The sequence below is a fragment of the Pundamilia nyererei genome, unplaced genomic scaffold (assembly GCF_000239375.1).
Source record: "Pundamilia nyererei isolate P.nyererei 1_Seehausen unplaced genomic scaffold, PunNye1.0 scaffold00079, whole genome shotgun sequence".
NCBI classification, from domain to species: Eukaryota; Metazoa; Chordata; class Actinopteri; order Cichliformes; family Cichlidae; genus Pundamilia; species Pundamilia nyererei.
This window is the reverse complement of record NW_005187480.1, coordinates 91,162-112,155: the sequence shown is the minus strand read 5'-3', so window position 1 is coordinate 112,155 and position 20,994 is coordinate 91,162. Positions and strand designations below refer to the sequence as shown.

At 42.0% G+C, this 20,994-nt stretch overlaps 1 protein-coding gene across 1 annotated transcript; it reads left to right on the top strand.

The window, feature by feature from the left end:
- The first annotated feature begins 11,940 nt into the window (after nt 1–11,940).
- neurog1 (neurogenin 1) lies at nt 11,941–13,211 on the top strand. Its single transcript, XM_005737724.1, has one exon. It carries the CDS (start codon nt 12,110–12,112, stop codon nt 12,692–12,694), a length of 585 nt encoding a protein of 194 aa, XP_005737781.1. The 5' UTR covers nt 11,941–12,109; the 3' UTR covers nt 12,695–13,211.
- The last annotated feature ends 7,783 nt before the right edge of the window (nt 13,212–20,994 follow it).

Below are 20,994 nucleotides of genomic sequence, written 5' to 3'. Positions count from 1 at the left end.
CTGCGAGGTCATGACCCCTGTGTTGGTGTCAGGACGCCCAATCCCCACCCATCCATCTGCATGTGATCACCTTCAGCATCATCTTCATCATCTCCATCGGAGCGTCCGACTGGGAGTCCTCAATAGAGGCTCATTGTTCCTCTGGTAGAAGAGGAGGAGGAGTCTGAACATCATGCTGCTTGTTCTTCACCTCCGAGACGAAGGTTCAGGTTCAGGAACCGTGGCGGTTGGGTTTGGTCAAAGAAACACCCGATGAGACCTTTTCTTACATTCGTTAGACGTGATCCTTTTCGCAGCATGGAAGGAGTGGTTCTCATTCCAGATCTGGGCCACAAAAAAGCCAAAACACGAAACAGATCAAACTTTAGTGGACCAGACTGAAACATGGTTTAAGTTACTTTTTTCATGTTACATGCTTTCCAATTACTCTTATAGCCTTTACACACCGGACGCCTAAAATTCCTGAGAATATTTAATGCGTTAAAAATATTTTTCACATTTTTCGGACCAATCAGGTCACTGCATTTGACAACAAGTGCACTTGAAGTTTAAAATGAGCACGAGTACTGAATACACAGAGGTGACTTTTGAGAAGTTTAATTAATTAATTAATTAATTTAATTAATTGTGCAGCAGAAATAATACGAAAAAGTTGTTCTATCCAGTGAAACCATCTGACCGTACATCGGGGTTCAACATCAGCAGGACACTGAAGTCGTGGAGGAATTATTCTGTTTTCAGGATCAAAGAAAGAATATTTCTTCTTGCTAAACTAAGCTAATGCTAGCCTGCCTGCTAACATGGTCAAACTGTAAGATTTTATTAGGTTTTATTAGTAAAATGTTATCTTGAGTGTATGAGGGTTGGCGTAAACATTCAGAACTCCGGAACTGTTTTAGTCACTTAGCTGTCCATTGTAAGATTACTTTATCAGCTATAGTTACAACTGGATTCATCCATTTTAACTTCACATGATAAGATAAGATTAGATAAGATAAGATAAAAAGAACTTTATTTATCCCGAGGCAAATTCTTTTGTCATATACATGCTCAATGAAGCAAGAGAGACAGAGGAGCAGAGGAATAAGATATACAATATGTACAATAGAATACAAGTATACAGTAATATACAGTAGGATAGTGCAAAATATAATATCAAATAACTGTAACAAGTAACAATATAACTATCCTGAGAAATAAATAGCTTAGCTTAGCTATCAGTGCAGATGATTCTAAAAGTAACATAGTATTGTGCAAATGGATAAAAAAGTCAAAACTGTGGATTTTTTTGCCATCCATAATTAGAAATTTCAGGTTATTATCTCAAAATCTCAACATACTGACTCAAACTTTGGAGAAAACAATTTGACATTGAGAATTTATTAACACGTTTGTAAAACACTGCAATTCCTCAAATGTCCACTAGAGGCTCCAGGAGCGAGTCAGTCCACCTAGACTCCCATGCTAAAATAATATATCACAGGTAATTGTGGGGCTAACTTAGCAGTCTGCACTCTTTTCTACTTATGGTCCCTTCTGGCTTCAGAAAAAAACCAACATGGGTGCAGCTTAAATATTCCCACTGAAGCTTCGCAAACCAAAGGGTGACGTCTGAGTGTTGGCGTGCATCTTTGAATAATGTGTGTGGTGCAGACTGGGTTTTATAAATAACCATCAGAGCTTCGGTTTGACCCATTAGACATCTCTTTCACGTGTTTCTGTTTGATTGATGCTGGGATGCTAAATGAAGGCTTCTCTTTATGGAAACCTGCAGTCTTCACACTCTGTATTGGAGGCTCCATGATGAGTTGGTGTCCAACCCGGTGACTCTTTTCAGGTGCTGTGTTTTCTGGTCATGACGTTGTCATGACGCCGGGCAGCCGCAGATAAATCCAAACTGCTTCCCTTTGTGGCTGTTAACGCAGAGGTAAATTATAACCCTGAGCAAACAGCCTGCAGACAAGTGAAAGGGAAGCAGCTCCCAGAATGCATCAGCAGATTGATGGAGGTGGAGGCCGCGCGGCGCTGGCGGCAGCAGCATTCATGCGCCTGATTCACGGCGGCGTTCCATTACATTAAAACCTTCCTGAACAACAAGACGGCTGTGAGGAGAGGGGAAGATATTCATAAGAGCAGACAGATGGGACAAAGGACTGTATTTGATCATGTGTGTGCGCAGAGACGTGATGGAGGAGCAGAGGAGGAAGAGGAAAAGGAGGAGTGTAAAGAGTGTTTACTGAAGCATCACTCTTGGACCTGGAGCTTCTATAAGCATAGACACAAAGGTTCTGATACATGTTTTTAAAGAGCTTTTACAAACCGAACCCAAAGCTCACCATACATTCAGTTAATTCAGTTATTTTGAGTTTTAGCCAAAAATCTTCAAATATTACACTTTAATAATTAAAACTAGATAAACTGATTGTATCGCTAGATACTCCATAACCAGGTCATTTTCCAGTTTGTTTTTTAATAGAGAGTCTTTAATAAAGAGTCAGGTAGTGAAAAACATAAAGACAAAGCATATGCAGAAGTCGAAAATCACATCTCGCAGCCGTCCCTTCGTTATCACACATCAATCTGTTGCATGCATGTGCGAAATGGGTTTCTTCCTTCCACAATAAAAGCCCAACCTTCATACCATATATGCTTGTTTATGTTCATCGACTTAATTTGTTCCATCTTTCCTGACAGTCAGCATGACTGTGAAACTAAAATATTTAAGAGGACTGCGGAAAGACTGAAATGTATGTTAACCTGTGGAGTTAAACCAAACCTAATGAGAAGTTTTTTATTGCCTAAATCTAGCTAACTGACTGGTTTCTCATGATATTGAATTAATAATGTGGTTTAATAATAATTGTGATTTCAAACTATTGTTTTTGATGGTGCCATCTATATTGTTAATGCCTCTGCATTGTTATACCTCATCCCTTCAAATTGAGAAGTAGATAAAAATATTCCAAAGAATCGGAATTGTACTTGTCTGAGCTCATCAATTCTTTTACTAATGCCTGCAGGTGCTGGCAATGCACAATGATTCCAAACCAGCAGTGTCAAATATGCACGTCTTGCAAGAGTGCCATACATTTTATGCTCAGTCTTTGTGCACCACAAGTGTTGCTACTACTGTTCCGTAACCGGGAAGCTCATCTGTGTAGATGCCTCGAACAATTTTATCTGAGTAAGAAAGCCTGAATGAAAATGAATGCCATGCAAATATTCTCTCACATTCTCTCATCATTAAGTCTCCTCCGAGTGGTCACAGCATTATGGATCATATCCAAAATCCTTAATGGGGAATATGAATGGGATTTTCACTTCGTGAGCCTCACTGTTAAGTTCTGATAATGGGGAATCAACCGCAGTGAGGGGAAGGTGACAGGAACAAATGCTGTTTCTGGCACCCAAAGCTCCACCCTCTTTTGGGGGTGTGGCGATCAGTTTGAGCATTGTATTTGTATGAGATGCAAAGTGTTAACTCATCAGGCTCTAGGGTTGGGTATTGATAAGATTTTCACGATTCCGATTCCATTTTTGATTCTGTTTAACGATTCGATTCTTTATCGATTCTTTTTTAAAAAGGAGAACACTAAGGTCGATTAGCTTAGAACTTTGTTTTATATCTTCTCTTTGAACAAGATAGAAATTTAGGCGTAACATGGCCTTACAAACCCAACAGTGAGATCTTAAGAGATCCACAGCCTACGGCTCTTTAATGGGGTGTCACAGGGTCCCCAGCAAAAAAAAATTGTAAAATAATAAAATAAATATTCTTCTGTAGCAATAACAAAGTATAACATAAATTATTCAGTAGCAATTACACAAGAATATCCAGTAATGTCCCTGCCTACAATTAAACACATTCACTTACCGAAAATTGGGGGCATCTGCTGTGGCAAATGGGTGCAAGCCTTTGACCACAAACTTAGTCACTGCTCGGTGACATTCGTCTATCCTGGCCTGAAAGGAGACGCTACCGGTAGACTGCAGCGAGAACTGCCAGCATCTGAGCCAGACTCTGTCTCTCTCATCATGGCCACCCAAATGCACAGTAATGGCAGATTTTGTAACAAGGCCGATCGCGCTAACATAATATGCACTGTTATTTGATTATTTACCTGCCGCATTAACGGGAGAGGACGTGCAAACGTTACCGCTGCTGCTGGGTTGTGATTCACGAGTCCGGAGCGGAATTAAAAACATGACATTCATTTAAGGTCATCGCGTGTTTTGTGAGCAAATGCTTTTGCATATTCGTAGTGTTTCCTCCCTTAAATGAAATATCTACTTTGCAAGTATTGCAAGTTGCCCTGTTGTCATCCGTTCTCGTAAAGTATAATCAAACTTTTGAGCGTGTGAGCTGCTTAGGCGCCGTGCCAGATAAATGATGCTCCGCAACGTGGTGACGTCATTCGGGGTGACTGGAATCGTTAAGGGAATCGTTTGCAAAAATGGCAAACGATTCCAAGGAATTGAAACAGTGGGAACCGGTTCTCAACAAGAACCGGTTTTCGACACCCATCCCTATCAGGCTCCATTTCCAAAAATAAGCTTAATTTTTTATGTGGATAGGAATGGTTTAAGCACTGAAAGAAGCAGAAACATGGAGGAGGAGGAAACACCTTTCAGTTTTTTAACAGACATTTATCAAAAGTAATTCTGCTGCTGATAATCATATGTTCCTCACACATTTTCTTACTTTTCCCCTCTGGTTATTTTTTTTTATCTCTACAAACATTTTTGTTCAGGTAGTGCAGAAAGAATATTTTAATAATTATTTTTAAGAAATAAGTGCAGAAATCCTGGAACAATACGAGCTTGTACATGTCACTGCTTATAAATATTTAAGTTAATTGTCGCAGATAACAGTTTGAAATATTAATCATTTCAGGAAATAAAAGTTAAAGTGAAGATACAAACTCAATATTAAGGATTTTAACCGAGAAGTTAAACGTAAACAAGCGAGAATTGAGAGGGGGAGAAGGAGCAGGCCATATGGTTTGGAGTGCAATAACTTGAATTTGCTCCAACAAAGGAGTAATTGAGAAGGGGAGAAGGAGCTGTGAGTCTTGACTCGACAAAGCTGCGAAAACTCTCTTCTTTCAGGCTAATGAAGCTGTTGTCTGGGGGTGTGCTGCAGAGTGCAGGGGGTGGAGGAGTATGGAGGAGGTAGAGCGGCCCTGGACGTGATTTGTCATACAATCTGAATCTTTAGGAGGGCCACAGCGGAGGGAGACCTCCTCTCCATATGTCTGCTTCGTTTGCATCTGAAAGCTGAAAGCAGGGCTGAAGGCTGGGGGACGAGGAGGAGGAGGAGGGTCACACTGCTCTGTGCATCATCAGGTTTGAGGGTATGTGTGGCTCCTGTTGTTGTGTTTTTTTGTTTTGTTTCACTCAGCTGTCGAGATTCTTCTTTTTCTTTAGGAGAAAAGAAACTGCAACAGTATCAGGAAAAATCTTAAAAATGAGAGGCTCAAAATTAATCTCCCCTCACTTCAACTGCTACAACTCAAAGTCCTGAGGTTGGAAATGTGTCGTAAGAAAATTGCAATGAAAAAGTCAATAAAGCTAAAGAAAGAAGAGCCAGGAGGAAATAAAGAAATACAAGCAAGAGATCAAGGAAGAATCTAAGAAGATGAGTAAAAATTATAATTGACACCAGAAGGAAAGCAGACAGAAAATATGGAGCAGATCAACTGAAGGATGAAATAAGTGAAAACTACAGTAAAATAAACTGTTCTCTGATTCCAGCTTTTTTCTTGTGATTTTACAAAGCAAACTACATGTTTAAGAGTTCGTCCCCGTTAGCTGAACACGAGGAGACATTTATTAAAAGCACGTTTGTGGCGAATACAAAGTCAATAATGAAATTAATGACTTGTTGCAACTCTACTGCTGGTGGTTAAAGCTCTCTTGTTCTGCAGGTGGATGCATCTTTGAACTAGAAGGAAGTAGCAGTTCATGAAATAGACCTCTAATCCTACGATTTGTGTTCCTGGGAGCAAAATTTCCTGCCCTCACCCTTACACAGGCCTAGCGACTGGTCCATGACCATCTGGCAACTACTGTCGTGAGGGAAACAGAGTAAACCTTCTTGAGATCATTGATCTATTGATTGCTAGCAAATTGCTAACTGTCTGTAGTTTATACGTCCGAAATATAGACCATCTACTTTCAAAGTAAAAGTTGCACCCTTTGAATCATGCTGGCACAAGTTTATACTACTTTTATGCAGCGCTTTATTAAGCTGTACTACCGCTCAACGAGTAGTTAGCAAGTATTTGCAGACAAAAATGTAAAACTACAGGTAACCGTGGCAATCTGCTGTCAACTGTGGCAATCATGGTGAGGTGTTTGGTGGAGGACTGTCTTTAAAACCAATTTAACCCAGCGAGAGCCAGCAACCTCCAGGTACAACCACGAACTCCCAACCAGTAACAATGGGAATAGCCTATATGTTTCCTAGCAACCATATTGGCGAATATCTCTCAAACAAGGTGCATATGACGTCACGGGAGAAACCTTGCTGTTGGAGCCTCTAGTGGCAAATCCAGGAACTACAGTTTTGATGCTCGGTCGCCTGAAAACTTTTGGCACTCCGTGTGATTTTATTTTTAATCCTTTCAGCTCTCGGTCTGAAAAATAGAAAGCAGCAGCAACAAATAAAAAACACTGATGTCGACCTTTCTCTTCGCTTTCACTCACACAGAGGTTTTGTGTTCATCTCCACAGTCGTGTGAGCAGGATTTTCTCAGCCAGAATATGTTTGTGAAGTGATAGATTTTGTTCTGCTTGTGTTACAGGATTACTCGATCAGAGTCTGAGAAGATTAGACTTTTTCTCTCCTTCAGCTCAATCACTTGTTTTTGATTCCTCTTTTGCCTCGAGAGTCCTCCAGCTTCTCTCTTCTCTGTTTTTTTGGAGGGTGTTTGGGAGTCGGGGGGGTCCTTTAGTTCATTTCTTTCTGTGTCATTTTCTCACGTGTTTCTCTTCATTGAAATTCAATCACATCTCGTGTCGCTGAGACTTAATCCTGTCAGAGCTTCACCCCGGACGGACCTCTCACTCTGCTCCCTTTCTTTCATTCACTCCTGTTTTTACTTGTATTTTCTTCTGTCTTTTTTGTTCTCCTGTCCTCATCTGTGTTCATACAGAACCTTCCCATACAAAATACAACACAAAATACAACGTACGTGTTGTTTTCTTTCTGAATCAACACAAATTCATAATAAAAAACACACTTTACATAAAACACATCATACGATAAAAATGAAAAATAAATGTAAAAAAAACATTACTGTGATTATCGAGAGAATTTAATTTCTTAAAGACGTCAAGGATTACCATTTAGCGACATGCAGATATACAGACAAAATACCAGTTACAGCCAGGTTACAGCAGCCGTGTTAGTTGTTATTTTACAAAGCAAACCTTTGTAAAACATGTTTTTTTTTAAAGAAAGAAAAGAGAAAAGTATTTTAATAATTACTGAAGTGTGCTGAAATAAAATAATCATAGTGGTCACTTTCACAGCTGTTTCCTCCCGTTAGAAGTAGATATACTTCTTTATACTGCGTACTGTGATGATCCCCTCACTGGGCATGGTAAGTGTTTTCATTGTACCTCTTTTTAGGTGTGTTTTGTGTGCTGCATTAATGCATTAGCAACAGCCAGCTGGGAAGTGGTCCAGGGTGAGCTGTAGAAGCTCCAGGTGTATAACTTTAGAGGTCACTGGTCAACCCAGGTCCTCTCCACCTCTCTGCATTTCATGACTGCTGTTTAACAGGTTGTTTAAAGCTAAAAAAAAAAAAAAACCCTCCATATTCACACCGATGACCTTCATCCTTCAGCCTCACTCAGAAACAACATCATGCAAATCTAAACTGTGCCACCCACGTGTCCATCAGCTCTCAGCCAAAAGGATGTCAGCCGTAAAGTGTTTCCATACACTTTAACTGCAGCTCGACAAGCTGTTTGATCACTTTGAAGTGATGGAGGCTGTAAAATGAAAAAACCTATCTCCACCTTGTTCTTCTTCTGCAGTCTGTTGGGGTTTAAGCTGCTCCTCCTCCTCACTGCAGGAACGCTCTGTGTGTGGTTCAGACAAGGCAGCGCAGCATCTGCATCAAAAAGACCATTTTAGAAATGACTCTGGGTTAAAAACTAGAAAATGGTACATTTATTTGGTCAAGCTGCCTCCAGGGACAATAGTGAGCTTTTACACTCTGATCCCCCTCAGTTTCCTCTTCTCATATGTATTTATTGAGCTGCAGATACCTTAGATGTTAGTTTTTTCTATCAAACTATCCAACCAAATGTCCCAGACCCTGCAGTTCCTCTAATATGCACATGATGCTGGATCCAAAATTGTATTAACAGAAATTTACAGCCATGTTTACATCCTGCTATGAAAAACAGATTCACCACTGTGTTGTCAAAAAGTCTTCACCCAGCGAGAACGAGCAGGATTATCCTCCTTTCTGAAACTTCGAATGACCAAAACGTGGAAAATGGACTTCATGTTTTATTCAGTGACTGAGCCCAAAAACTCATCAGGAACATTTTACTGAGGTCAGCGCCGAGGACTGTTTTCTCCACAGACTTCTATAGAACCAAAGTCTTGCTACAGAACAGAATTAAGACACTTAGTTTCTCTTTTTAGACTTGGAAACTACATCCGTCTTTGGTCTCAGCATTATGGAGAAGGTACCAACCACAAAGAGATAACAGTCCTGTTTTAGAAACCTACAAAGAGTGTACTCAGAGGTAGGAGGTTTAGAAACTGTGTTCAGTTTGGATCTTTGTGTTTGTTTTGCTTGAACCTACTAAAAACATCTTAGTTAGGTGTACAAAAAGATGGTGTTTGGGGTTAAAACATGCCCCATCTCTGGCTTTATTTAGTCAAAGTGTTTTTTATGTTTAACAAATAAATCTTAATCTGATTTGCGATTAAACAGACTATATGTGAATCAGAAGTAAAAACTATAAAGGTGAGAGTTTCCTGTCTGCAGGGAAGAGCTGGTGTCTGGGTGGTGTTTAGCGCCCTGGAGGAAATTATAAAGTCCATGTCAGGTCAGTGACACAGACCTCTGATTTTATTTGAAGAGTTTTAATGATTTGATTTAAGAATTTCTTCTTTCTGTTTTTCACAATCATCTGTTTGTATCTCTTATTAATCGGACTTTCTTTCTTCCTTTCCTTCCTTGTTCTTTTCCTCTGGATCGTTTTCTTTCCTGTTTTCTGTCTTTGTTTTCTTCTTTAACTCTTTTTCTTTCTTCTGTTAATCTAAAGTCAAACTCTTCACTGAGGGGTTAACCTTTCTTTCTTTTGCACACCATTTTCTTCTTCTTCTTCTTAAACAGGTGCTTTTATTTCATTCAAACCCACACTTTCTTCTTTATTATTAAGTTCAATTATTTACGTTTTACCGTCACTATTTCTTAATCCTTCTTAACTCCACTTTTTCCTTTTTCCGTCCTCAGATCTTTTCTTTCAGCACTGAAGGTTCAACCTTCTTTCCTTTCTTTTCTTCCTACTTTGCAGAATTTTAAATTTCATTAAAATCATGCACCAAACTAAGCAACATGACAAATTCTGCAGAGAAAGGGATTTGTTGTACACTTACACTCCTTTTTCTTACTATTTCTTTTTGACCTGACAATATTTCATCTTCTCTCTTTTTCTCTTTTTTTCTTTCCTTCATAAAAAACCTTCCCTGACATAAAACTAACCTCTGGAAGATTTATTTCTCTGTTGCAGTCAATTGTTTGTTTCTGAATTTCATCTCTTATTCGTCTTCATGGGTTTCTACTCATCTTACCTTTCTTTATTTCCTCTCTACTTTCCACTCCCTTTCTTTCCTTCTTTAACTCTTTCTTTCTGCATTCAACAAAATCTTCCCCCAGGGTTCATCTTTCTTTCCTTTGAAGGCTCCTTTATTTTCTTTCTCCTTAAAGAGTTTCCAACCTTAAAGCAAACATGAAGTCTATAAAATTCTGCAGACATGTCCCCTCAGAAACATTTGTTTTTAAACTTCAGTAAAATGCAGAAAACTGGATTTCTTCTTGTATTAAGCGTGCTTTATCCTCTTTGGGTGAAATAGGATTTGCTGGCTCGTTGTTGGGGCCTCACGGAGGCTTGTGCCGGCCCTGCAGCCGGGGCAGAGATGATTTGTGTGCAGCCTGGGTTTGGTTTTGTTCCTGCTGGGGCCCATTTGAATAAGAATGATGCCAATAGAGTGGCTGAGGCAGAAAGAAAGCAGCACAAAAGGCGAGAGGAGCTGAATTTGGACCAGGGACAAACCAGGAGAGGAGTGAAAAGAAGTGCAGGGCGGACAGCCACAATGGAACAATTCACCTTATAATCGCTTTGATATATTATACATGCCTGAAGACTCTAAACATTGTGTAATTATTTATAAATGAGTGTCCCCCCCCCCCCCCCTCCTCATGCAGAAGAAAGCAGCAGAAAGACTCTGCAGGTCTCTGCTTCTCCTCCGCTGGACTGCATACTGAATAAATGGAATAATTAATGGAAAATTGTATGCCTGTCTCATAAAGATGTCTTTAAAAAACACTTAAAGAAAATTGGTCTGTATGCGCTCACGCTGGATGGGTTTACTGCTGCCTGAAGGGATGAAAAGACGGACAAAAAAGCCAGACTTCATAAGGTGAAACAGTTCAGCCGAAGCCTGACGTGTCAGATAAAAATGACCCAAAGATCGAGGTCATTTTTAACGCTTGTGTTCAGATGCTGGGGTTGTGGTTTACATTCTATTTATCTCTTACAGAAGCGTTCTAGCAGCTCTCTTAGTGATGTCTGCCGGTGAACTCTGGAGCACCTCAGGGCGCTGTTGTAGCTCCCTGTTTATTTTACATGCTGCCATTCAGAGTTTTAGAAACACTGAGGTCAGAAGTGCAAATGTTCCCCTAGCAGAGCCCCCCATCAACCAAACTCTCTATATTTTTTAAAGTGTTTAAGAAGAGAGATGATTTGATTGTATTTTGTGGAGTGTGATGCTGTCTCTGTGTCATGCTCTGAGGCCATGTTTGTAATTCTGGTGGAGACTGTAATTATTTTTGTTCACATACTTTTAGGTTTTTGGACACAAGGGTATATAATGATCTCTGGTGAAATTAAACAAACTTGAGATACACTTTTTGGTTTTATCCAAACTGACATTCATGCAGAAATCAGGTTTGATTTTTCACATTTTCCCAGTAAAGATAAAAAATATATTCTGTGACGGGAAAGAAACTTTAGTTGTTAATCTTATGTTTAAAAGCTGTTGGTGGTCCGACTTTTATTGTGAAAGGCTTCATAGTTGCACGTCTGTCGGATTTAAAGGTGAACAGTATTTTTTGTATGGCTACTGAGGTGCACAGAATGAACAGGTGCAAGTTAAACTTTGAGACGTGTTTCCTTCACGTTAAGGAAAAAAGCCGAGCACTGACGAAGACTTCCGGGTAGAAAGAACTACTTTTCTTTGTTAGGATGAAGCTCCTTTCTCCTCCTGCTGCTGCTCCTCTTTCTGTGTTTGTGGAACAGTAAGCAGAGGATGGATGGATGGATTCTCCGAAGCGTGTCTCAGCCCGGCGGGGAGGAGGAGGTGGAGGTCTCTCTGCCTCTGCTTTCTTCTTCCACCTTTTTTCATGTTTTTGGTTTAAACTCTCGTAGTGGGTTTGGTCCTTTCTGTCTCGCGGGGGGGCATTGCGTGTAGTTCGCGTGGCCGGCCGCGCGCTCTGATTGGCTGGCCGTGATTACCGGCACGCTTCTCTGTGCGGGGCGGACAAACACCGCGGGCGTCATTATGTTAATGAGCTTCTCCCGCGGCACGGGGCAGACCTGCCGCAGCATTCATCCCCTCATCCTGCGCGCTGATGCCAGGCCGGGGGGGTCACAGGGGGGGCGCGGGGGCAGGGGGCCGGTCATTGTCCTCCGCGCGCTATATAAGCGGGCTGAGGCCGGTCGTGTGCCAGGCTCACCGGCTCGCACGAGCTGATCCAGAGCAGAAAACACGCAGAGACACGCGCGCCTCTCCGAACTGACACAGACTTCAGGTGAATTCCTCTCGCGTGGATCCCTCACGCCTCCTCTCCTCGCAGTCATGGACTCGCTCTACTCCGACATCGACAGCAACAGCTGCGACTTCTTCCCGCACAGCGAAGACGAGGAGTCCCGCAGCCCGCGCTGCGCGTCCCCGCAGCCCGAGCAGCAGAAGAAGCAGCGGCGTCGCGGCCGCGCGCGCAGCGACGCCACGGTGCAGGTGGTGAAGAAGAACCGGCGCCTGAAAGCCAACGACCGCGAGCGTAATCGCATGCACAACTTGAACGACGCGCTGGACGCGCTGCGCGGCGTGCTGCCCGCATTCCCGGACGAGACGAAGCTGACGAAAATCGAGACTCTGCGGTTCGCGCACAACTACATCTGGGCGCTGTCCGAGACCATCCGCATCGCGGACCTGCAGGCGGGCAAGGCTGGAGAGCCGCCTGTGCTGCTCAGCCCGTGCCTAGCCGAGGCCCCGAGCCCGGGCAGCGATGCCTGCTCCTGGAGCTCCAGCGGCTCCTCGTCCTCGTCCTCCCCGGCCTACTGCGCCTCCAGCCCGGGCAGCCCCGCCGCGCCCGAGGACTACAGCTACCTGCGGCAGGACGCGCTGTACGGCTTCCGCAGCTTCGTGCCGGGCATCTACTGATCCATGAGCCCGGAGGTCCCGCTGGAATAAGACTGAGAGCCGCTATTTGCCTTACTCACACCTCATCACCATCGTCGTCGTGCCTCTACGTATGGACTGGAAATGAAAGGAACTGAATTTGATCTGTTTTTTTATTATTAGTTTTGGGTTTTGTAAATTTCTCCAAAAACCTTTGCACTTTCCCCTCTCCCCCCTCTCTCCCCCAGAGTCTGCAGGTTACCTCAGTCTCAGTTTTTCTGTTTTCGTGTCCGAGGTGAAAAGTCAATTTTACAATTAGTAGAGTGATTCTGCAGAAAAGAGAGCGTGGAAATCGAGTTTCAACGCTCCCACAATAGACTGAAAGGAGCTGCCCGCATTCATTATGTATTCCACACACACACACACACACAGACACACACACCCTCTCTCTGCTGTGTTTTTATTTATTCGACTCGTTTCGTTTTGTCACGTGAAATTTGTATTTTGTACATAAAGAGATTTTATTCTATTTACTTGGAGCTTTGGTGCCACTTTTCTACTAAATAATAAAGTTATAACGTTTCTATAAAACTCGCCTCTGCCTGCTTCTCCTTGATCCCGAGCCTCAGTCTGCGCAGATATGCTGCAGTAATCTGAGTTTAATCCGGGTTTAACCGCCGTGCACGGGCGCAGACAATGGCTTCAGGGATCGTGCGTGAGTTTTTCTTTTATTATAATGATAATTAATATTAATAAGATAACGGTTTGCTGAGAGCAGCAGGTGGAAGCACGTCACGCGACACGGAGATCGTTTAAAGTTTGACTGTGATGTTAATGAGGCACAAATAAAAAGCGGTGGAAGATCATAAACAAGCAAACTGCAACTAAAGGATTTAATGTGATTTAATGAGCTTTACAGATGCACCAGCCTGTTGTTCTGCGCATGTGTACAGGCGATTAGAGAGCAATTTCAAAATAAAACAATAAAATGAGACCTGGAAACGCTTCAGAATAAGAGTGTTTGTGAAATACAAAATTAAAATATAATGAAAGATATTGTGGCAGGGGAGGGAGGTGTTTAATCTTCTTCCCCCTCTTCCTCCTCTGGGAGTCACAGCAGTCTTGTTGTCTCTGCACGTTTTGAGAATCTACAGACAATCAGGGAACACCTGAGGGAGGACACAGTGCTACCAACTGCTGGAGGAGGAGAAAAGAGGAAGGAGATTCGAGTATAGAGTGACAATAATCCTCCTGCAGGAGTAATCTGACCGAGAGTCATACTGCAGGAGTCTTCTTCGTTGTTTCCTTCTTCTGTTACTTCTTCTTCTCATTCTTTGTCTTCATCCTCTTACTTCATCCTCCTCTGTCACCTTCTCCTCCTTTTCTCCCTTCTCTCCCCTCTAATCTTCTACATTTCCCCCTTTGCATATTCACATCCTGCTCCTTCTCCTCTTCCTTCCATGTCTTTTTCACCTCCTCATTCTCCTCCTTCTTCCTCATCCATCCACCCCTTCATCATTTGTCCTCCTTCTTTTCCTCTTCCTCGTCAATTCATCCTTCTCCTTTTCCACCTCACTCTTTCTTCTCCTCTTCCCCTTGCACTGTCCTCTCCTCCTCATTTTTCCTTCAAATTAGCATCTTCCTCCTGACTCTTTCTCCTCTTTTACGGTTCTTCCACCTCTCCTCATTTTCCTTTGAATTCTCCTCTTTGTTTTTCACTGCTTGTTTTCCTTTCTTTTTCTCCTCCTACTGCTTCCTTTTCCTCTCCCCATCTTCCTCACACTTATCGTCCTTTATTTTCCTATCATCATTCTCCTCTTTCGCCTTTTCCTCTCCATTCTCCTTCTTTTACTCCTGCTCCTTTACTTTTCTTCCTTTACCTCCTCTGGCCTAATTTTTCTTCTTCTTCTCCTCACCCTCTCTCACCAACTCCTTGATTTCCTTTTTTTCCTCCCCCTCTTCCTTTCTCTGTACCAGCAGTTGTGTTAAATATTTTGTGGATTTGTTATAAATTTTATTTATGTATTTGTCACCGTAAACCTTGTGCCAAAGTTTTTCTCTCATGAGATTAGATTAAGTTACAGGCTGACTTTCATCTGCAGGTAAACACACTGTGATTCACACCCACAGACACAGAGATATCACAAAGCCTTTCAGTGCATACAGAGACAATTCTCAGTATCAATAATTTAATGATATAAAAACACATCTGATAAAAAAAAAGTTAGAAAAAGCAGAAAAGACCGGAAAGATTAAAGTTTATCCTGTTTCCGAGAGTTTCTGATCACAGACATCTCAGGACCCCCATTATTTCCTCCCGGGAACGCGATGATTGCGCGCCCCCGATGCCGACCCGCTGCATTGTTGGTGTGCGCGGGGCCGTGCGCTAATTGAGCGGGATTAACCGCCGGCGGCCCGCGTGCACCTGCAGCCCCGTAATGAGGTCCAGTAAGTTTTAATTAGATTTCTATTGTGGCCGCTGAGGATGAAGCCAAATCTGTCAACTGCCTCAGCGGCCGAGCAGGAAGCTCATTGGCTGGAAAACACACGCGCCCTGCACGCACACCAGCCCCGGACCCAGCAGGATTTTTATTATTAAAGGGAGGAACTTAAACACACACACACGCGCGCGCGCAGATGACAGACTGACCTCCCTTTTGAAGGTTTTCATCTTGCTTCAGTTTAGGGGACGCCTGTAAATACTCCAATACCCATGATCCTCAGCAGCTGTCAGGTGTACCCAGCAGTTTAATCAAGCAAGCAGGGGAGAACCACAGACTGTAAATAAAAGATGGATGCAGCCACTGTGAAGTCATCCATTGGTTTCTTGAAGCCTCAATATTAGTGGGATAAAAAATATTACATCTCACTAAAACAGGCTACGCCCCTAATAATGCAAACCTTAAGCTTTAGTGCAATTTAAACAGTTGAAATATTTTTTTCCTCCTTACAGAAGTTATGAAGGCCTAAATTATCTATAAGAGACCAAACAGTTTGTGTATCAACTTTAAATATATTTATTTCTGCTATAAAGTTTCTACATGGGAGTCTATGGAGACTGACTCACTGCTGGAGCCTCTGGTGGACATCAGAGGAACTGCAGCTTCACAGCTTTCAGGTTGGCTTCACCTGGTTGAAGCTTGTGTGTATCTGAAATATGTTTTAAAAAACAACTTAAATAACAAATTCGGATCACCCAGACATATGCAGACCTGGTTATATTTGAGAGACATAAGCTTTAAAAAGCTCACCCCCACATAAAAATAAAAAAAAAACGGTTTAAAAGAAAATCCAAAACTTTTAATTTCTTGGGTCTTGTGTTGTTTCAGGACTGCTGTGATGTGACATCATTTTATGATCAGTAAAAAAAAATATACAATATAAAACTCTAAAAGAACATACTGGGTTTCACTCTTCATTCTCTGTTCATGTGCTTTTTCAAAAACGTTGTGTTTTACTTACAATCCATGGGATCGCGATGTCCCACACACCAAACATTTCTAAACTTCAAGAAGAATCACTTAGACTTCAGTGGGCACATGAAGCCTGGGATCAGGACTTTTCACACAGACTCCAAAGTTATACAGAGGACAGGAGGTGAGGTGGTGTGATGCCTCACAGCAGAAAGGTCCTGGCTTAGAATCCACAGGCGGGCTTTCAGTGTGGAGTTTGAATATTCTTTCCAACTTCCTCCCAAAGTCCAATGACATGAAAATCAGTCTAACTGGTGACTCTAAACTGGCCGTAGCTGTGAACGTCTGTTTTTGGGAACTGAAGCAAAGTTTGGCTACTGACATCAGACTTGATAAGCTGATAGGCCCGATTTGGGGTAGAGGGACATCAGGCCTTCAGTCGAATGGGGGGGATCCTGGAGGAGGACAGCAGGAAACAGGAGCTGAGCTTCTAAAGCATTCTTCCTTTCTTTTTAACTCAACGCTTCCCTCCCTTAAGAGGATTTAGCTGAAAGTCAAAATAAAACAGAAGATCAAAACCCTGCAGGCCTCATTATTAGTAACTACACTGAAATGCGGTGCTCAGGAGCCCATTCACTGTTACTGAAGCACACTGTGGGCCCAGAGTGGACTGGGTTTGCTGGATTGTTTTGAAATCTATCTCAAAAACAAGAAAAAATATTAAGATATTAAGACAAGATTAGTTTTCTGTCTATTAACTACTAACACCACTGATGAGATTTGTATTTAATACAACAACCTGCAAGTTCTGCAAGTTTATTCAGTTGGTTATTTACCTGGAGTTACTACTTGTCCAAAACTACACTAGTGAAACACTTTTATTTTGAAAGGCAGGGAAGGAAGATACCTTTTCCCCACATGTGTTGCACAGTCTGTCCATGGAAGGTCTTTGTGACATTTTGTGAGACTGTAGCTCTGCAAGGATACGCCAAAATTAAGCCAATAGAGATGCACCAAAAGTTGCATTTCTGCTAACATCCACTAGAGGCGCTAGGAGTGAGTCAGGCCCCATAGACCCCCAAGAAATAAACATGTTTATAAACAGCCTGATACGAAACAATTTCATCCAAGTATGGTCACTTCTGGTGCTGATGTTGATGTTTAAAAAAAAAGGGTGACATCACAGTGGATGTGTTGATCTTTTTGTACTGTCTGTAATTTATACTGGACTTCAGGGTTCTACTTCCTGTCGGTACTGTCTCAGGTTGTGGTTTCAGCTTTATGGCTTTATCACCTCATTTAATATTGATCAGCAAAAGATGAAGGAGACAGAAGGCTGCCGCCCACCAGCAATCCTTGCACTGTGTATGTGTGTGTGTGTTAAAGCAAGGAAGAGAGACAACTTTATTGATTAGAGCACATGATGAATACAGTGATGCACTCAGAGCTCGGGGCTCAGCTGGGCTGGCCTGCAGGGCGCTGGCCCCCCTGCCCCCCTGCTCTCCATCTTTAACTGGTCGCTCTGCAAGTTGAAATTGTGACGGTGGAGGTGCAGGAGTCAAACTACATTGAACACACACGGGACGGTGAAATCTCCCTTTACAAAAGACAAACATAACTTTGGCTTTCCTGTAAATCTCTCAGTGGAGCGTGGACTTGAGATAAAACCATAATCTCTGAATAAAGTTGTGTTTAGTTTTAAAAACTATTGTTTGATTCTGGCTTATTTTTAAAATACATGGAATGAAAATTCTATTGATGCTGATCATTGGGTCGTTGTAGAGAGATTGTATGAAAGAGAAGCATCCACTGCTGGGAGCCTGGTGGTCCCTCGTGTGGACTCGTACCATAACTTCCAGTTCACTCTGACCTGCATTAAGAAGTGAAACTGTGGATTTGACAGAAGCCTCTTTGATTTGTGCAGGTTTGGTGCAGGACTGTTCTGATCGCCTTGTTGTCACCCCGAGGCGACAGCAGACACACAGCACTGATCCCAGGTCAGCCTATGCAGCCACCTCAAGGTCACAGTGTCACCTTTAGACAGTGACCTTCGACCTCTGGCTTTCAGCAATCTGCCCGTCAAATGTAAGAGTGCAGAGAGGTGGAGGAGCTGTTGAGAACATCAGAGATGAAGAGAGGAGTCTCAGAAATGTTTCCTCCTTTAAGATGTTTTCCATTATTTAGATGGAAATACAAAACACACACACACACACACACACACACACACACACACACACACACACACACACACACACACACACACACACACACACACAACACAAAAAAATAAATGGACTTTTTCTACTGGTCACATCTTTGCCACAAGTGGCAAACAGTTAAAATTAAAAACAACCAAAACAAACAGGAAAAGAGTGATGGGTTAAATTAAGAGGTGATAAAGACCTGCTTGATTGGTTATTGTTAATTATAAAATAAAATATTTTTAAATGAAGAGAATAAAATATTGATGATAAAAGATTATTATTCAGTCTGATTATCAATAAAAGACAAAGAGTTTAATCATATGTTACCCACAGTTTATGGTTCTGATTCTTAAACATTACCCGTTATAAGTGGAGCCTCATCTGTTTCAGCCTATAGTTGAAGATTCAGCTTCTCCCTCTGTGAAGTAAAGTGAACAAATTGTACATTTAAAATCTCACAGAATGCACTAAATACTCAGTATTTGTACTATCATCCAGCATGCAGTACTTTTAAGTAAACATGTGCACTCCTGAGAACTCTCTGAGGTTGCTGCAGTAATCTAAGCTTGTCTGAGATGAACCAAGTGATAATTAACAATGAATTTAAAGAGTCTAGTCTACAACCTCAGTTTAATTCAACTTTATTTATATAGCCCCAAATCACAACAGTTGCCTCAAGGCGCTTCTTATTGTAATGTAGACACTACAATAATACAACCGAAAAATTCCCAACAATCATATGAGTATGAGCAAGCACTTGGCAATAGTGGGAAGGAAAAGCTCCCTTTTAACAGGAAGAAACCTCCGGCAGAACCAGGCTCAGGGAGGGGCGCCCATCTGTCATGACCGTTGTGCTGTCCAAAAGACACACTGTGGTAGCCAGAGATTAAGAATAAGTAATAAATAAGGCAGAGCGGTGTACAAACACATAGTGAGTGAAGAAGAAACACTCAGTGCATCATGGGAATCCCCCAGCAGCCTATACTATTGTAGTATAACTAAGGGAGGACTGAAGGTCACCTGGTCCAGCCCTAACTATATGCTTTAGCAAAAAGGAAAGTTTTAAGCCTAATCTTAAAACTAGAGATAGTGTCTGTCTCCCGAATCCAAACTGGAAGCTGGTTCCAAAGAAGAGGGGCCTGAAACCTGAAGGCTCTGCCTCCCACTCTACTTTTAAATACTCTAGGAACAACAAGTAAGCCTACAGTCTAAGAGCAAAGAGCTCTAATATAAGGCCGATAAGATGGGCCCTGATGAGAGGTCTCCTGACTCATGAGGTGTGAGGTAACGACTTGTTATGGGGCTTATGTTCTCTTTTCATCTCAACAACTGTCTGTTATTTACCTGTTTACCTGTTACCTGGCCCCTCCCAGTTCCCCCCCTGCGGTGACAGTCTGTCAAACAGACTGCCATACTTAGAGGACCAATTAGACTCAGCTTAAGCTTCTGTTTTATCAACAAATCATTATCCAGCAGCAGGACAGCCGTCGGCACGCCTGCCAGACACGAGAGCTTCACCAGCAGTAAAAATCCTTCTGCTGCCGTGTCATGCTTAAAGATGCAAACAGGCAGAGAAAAATCTGTCCAACACAAGTCCCATCTCTGCCTCAGAGATCATATCATTATTCATAGATGAATATGTGAGCCAGACTCACTGAATCACTGGTCTTCATGGACCCAGGTCTGGACGAAGAGGGAACACAGTTCAAACTCTATTTATACAATACCTTTCAAACAGGACTAATGCACAAGAGCATGGGTTCAAATAAGAAAACCGTAAAGCTGGGTAAAAAAGAAAGTTTTTCAAAAATACACGAGAGAGGGTGTAACCGAAAATCCACCTCCAGGTCTGAAATGTGCAGTCGCCATAGCAGAGCCTTAAATCTGCATTCTCTTTGATGACCAGCAGGGGGCGACACCTGTAGTTCCCTAAATACTTTCCAATGAGTCTATTGGAAATTGGCCCCCAGCTCTCATGTACTGTGAAAGTAAACAGTAGCCTGATCATCAGATTTAGGCTATACTAAACATCATAAGTGTCAGAAAGGAGGATGATGCTGATTGGACAAAGACGTGTGATATAAAAGTCCTCGGCCAATGATAGTGATAACAAGAAAAACATAAACTTAGCTGATACAAGCAGCTGAAATGAGTTTCTTACAGAAGAGGATTAGAGCCACTAGAAAAAAAAGGGTTTGTCTTTTTTTTTTTAGAATACTAACTTTAATCTCAGAATAATCCTCCTCCCTACTTTCCTCTGTGAGCAGCTGGACCTTTGACATATAGTTGTGATGTCAGGTGTGAGGGAACAGGTGTGGGGGAAAAGGAGAGAGGATCCAAATGCAGTGCCCGGAGCTCGGTTTGGAACAGAGCACAGATTTATTATAGAGACTGAACTTAACATGAATGATTGGAATTAAACAGGAAACACACACAACACAGCAAAATCTCCAGTGTTAAATTAACACTAGAGAGTGTTTATATGGGTCCACACCTCTGAGTGTTAAATACAACACTGTTGAGTGTTAAATTAACACTTTTGACACTTTTGATTTTCTAACACTGGAAAATAACTCAAAATGTTAGAAATATTCCAGTGTTAGAAAATCAGCACTGCTCAGCGTTAGTCTTTGTTAATCTTCAAAACTGACTGGGTTACTTTTAAACATATAACACTGTCAAAAGTGTTAATTTAACACTCAACAGTGTTGTATTTAACACTCAG

Coding starts and splice junctions, on each gene's coding strand:
- neurog1 (XM_005737724.1), top strand. CDS start 12,110: ATGGACTCGCTCTACTCCGACATCGACAGCAACAGCTGCGACTTCTTC.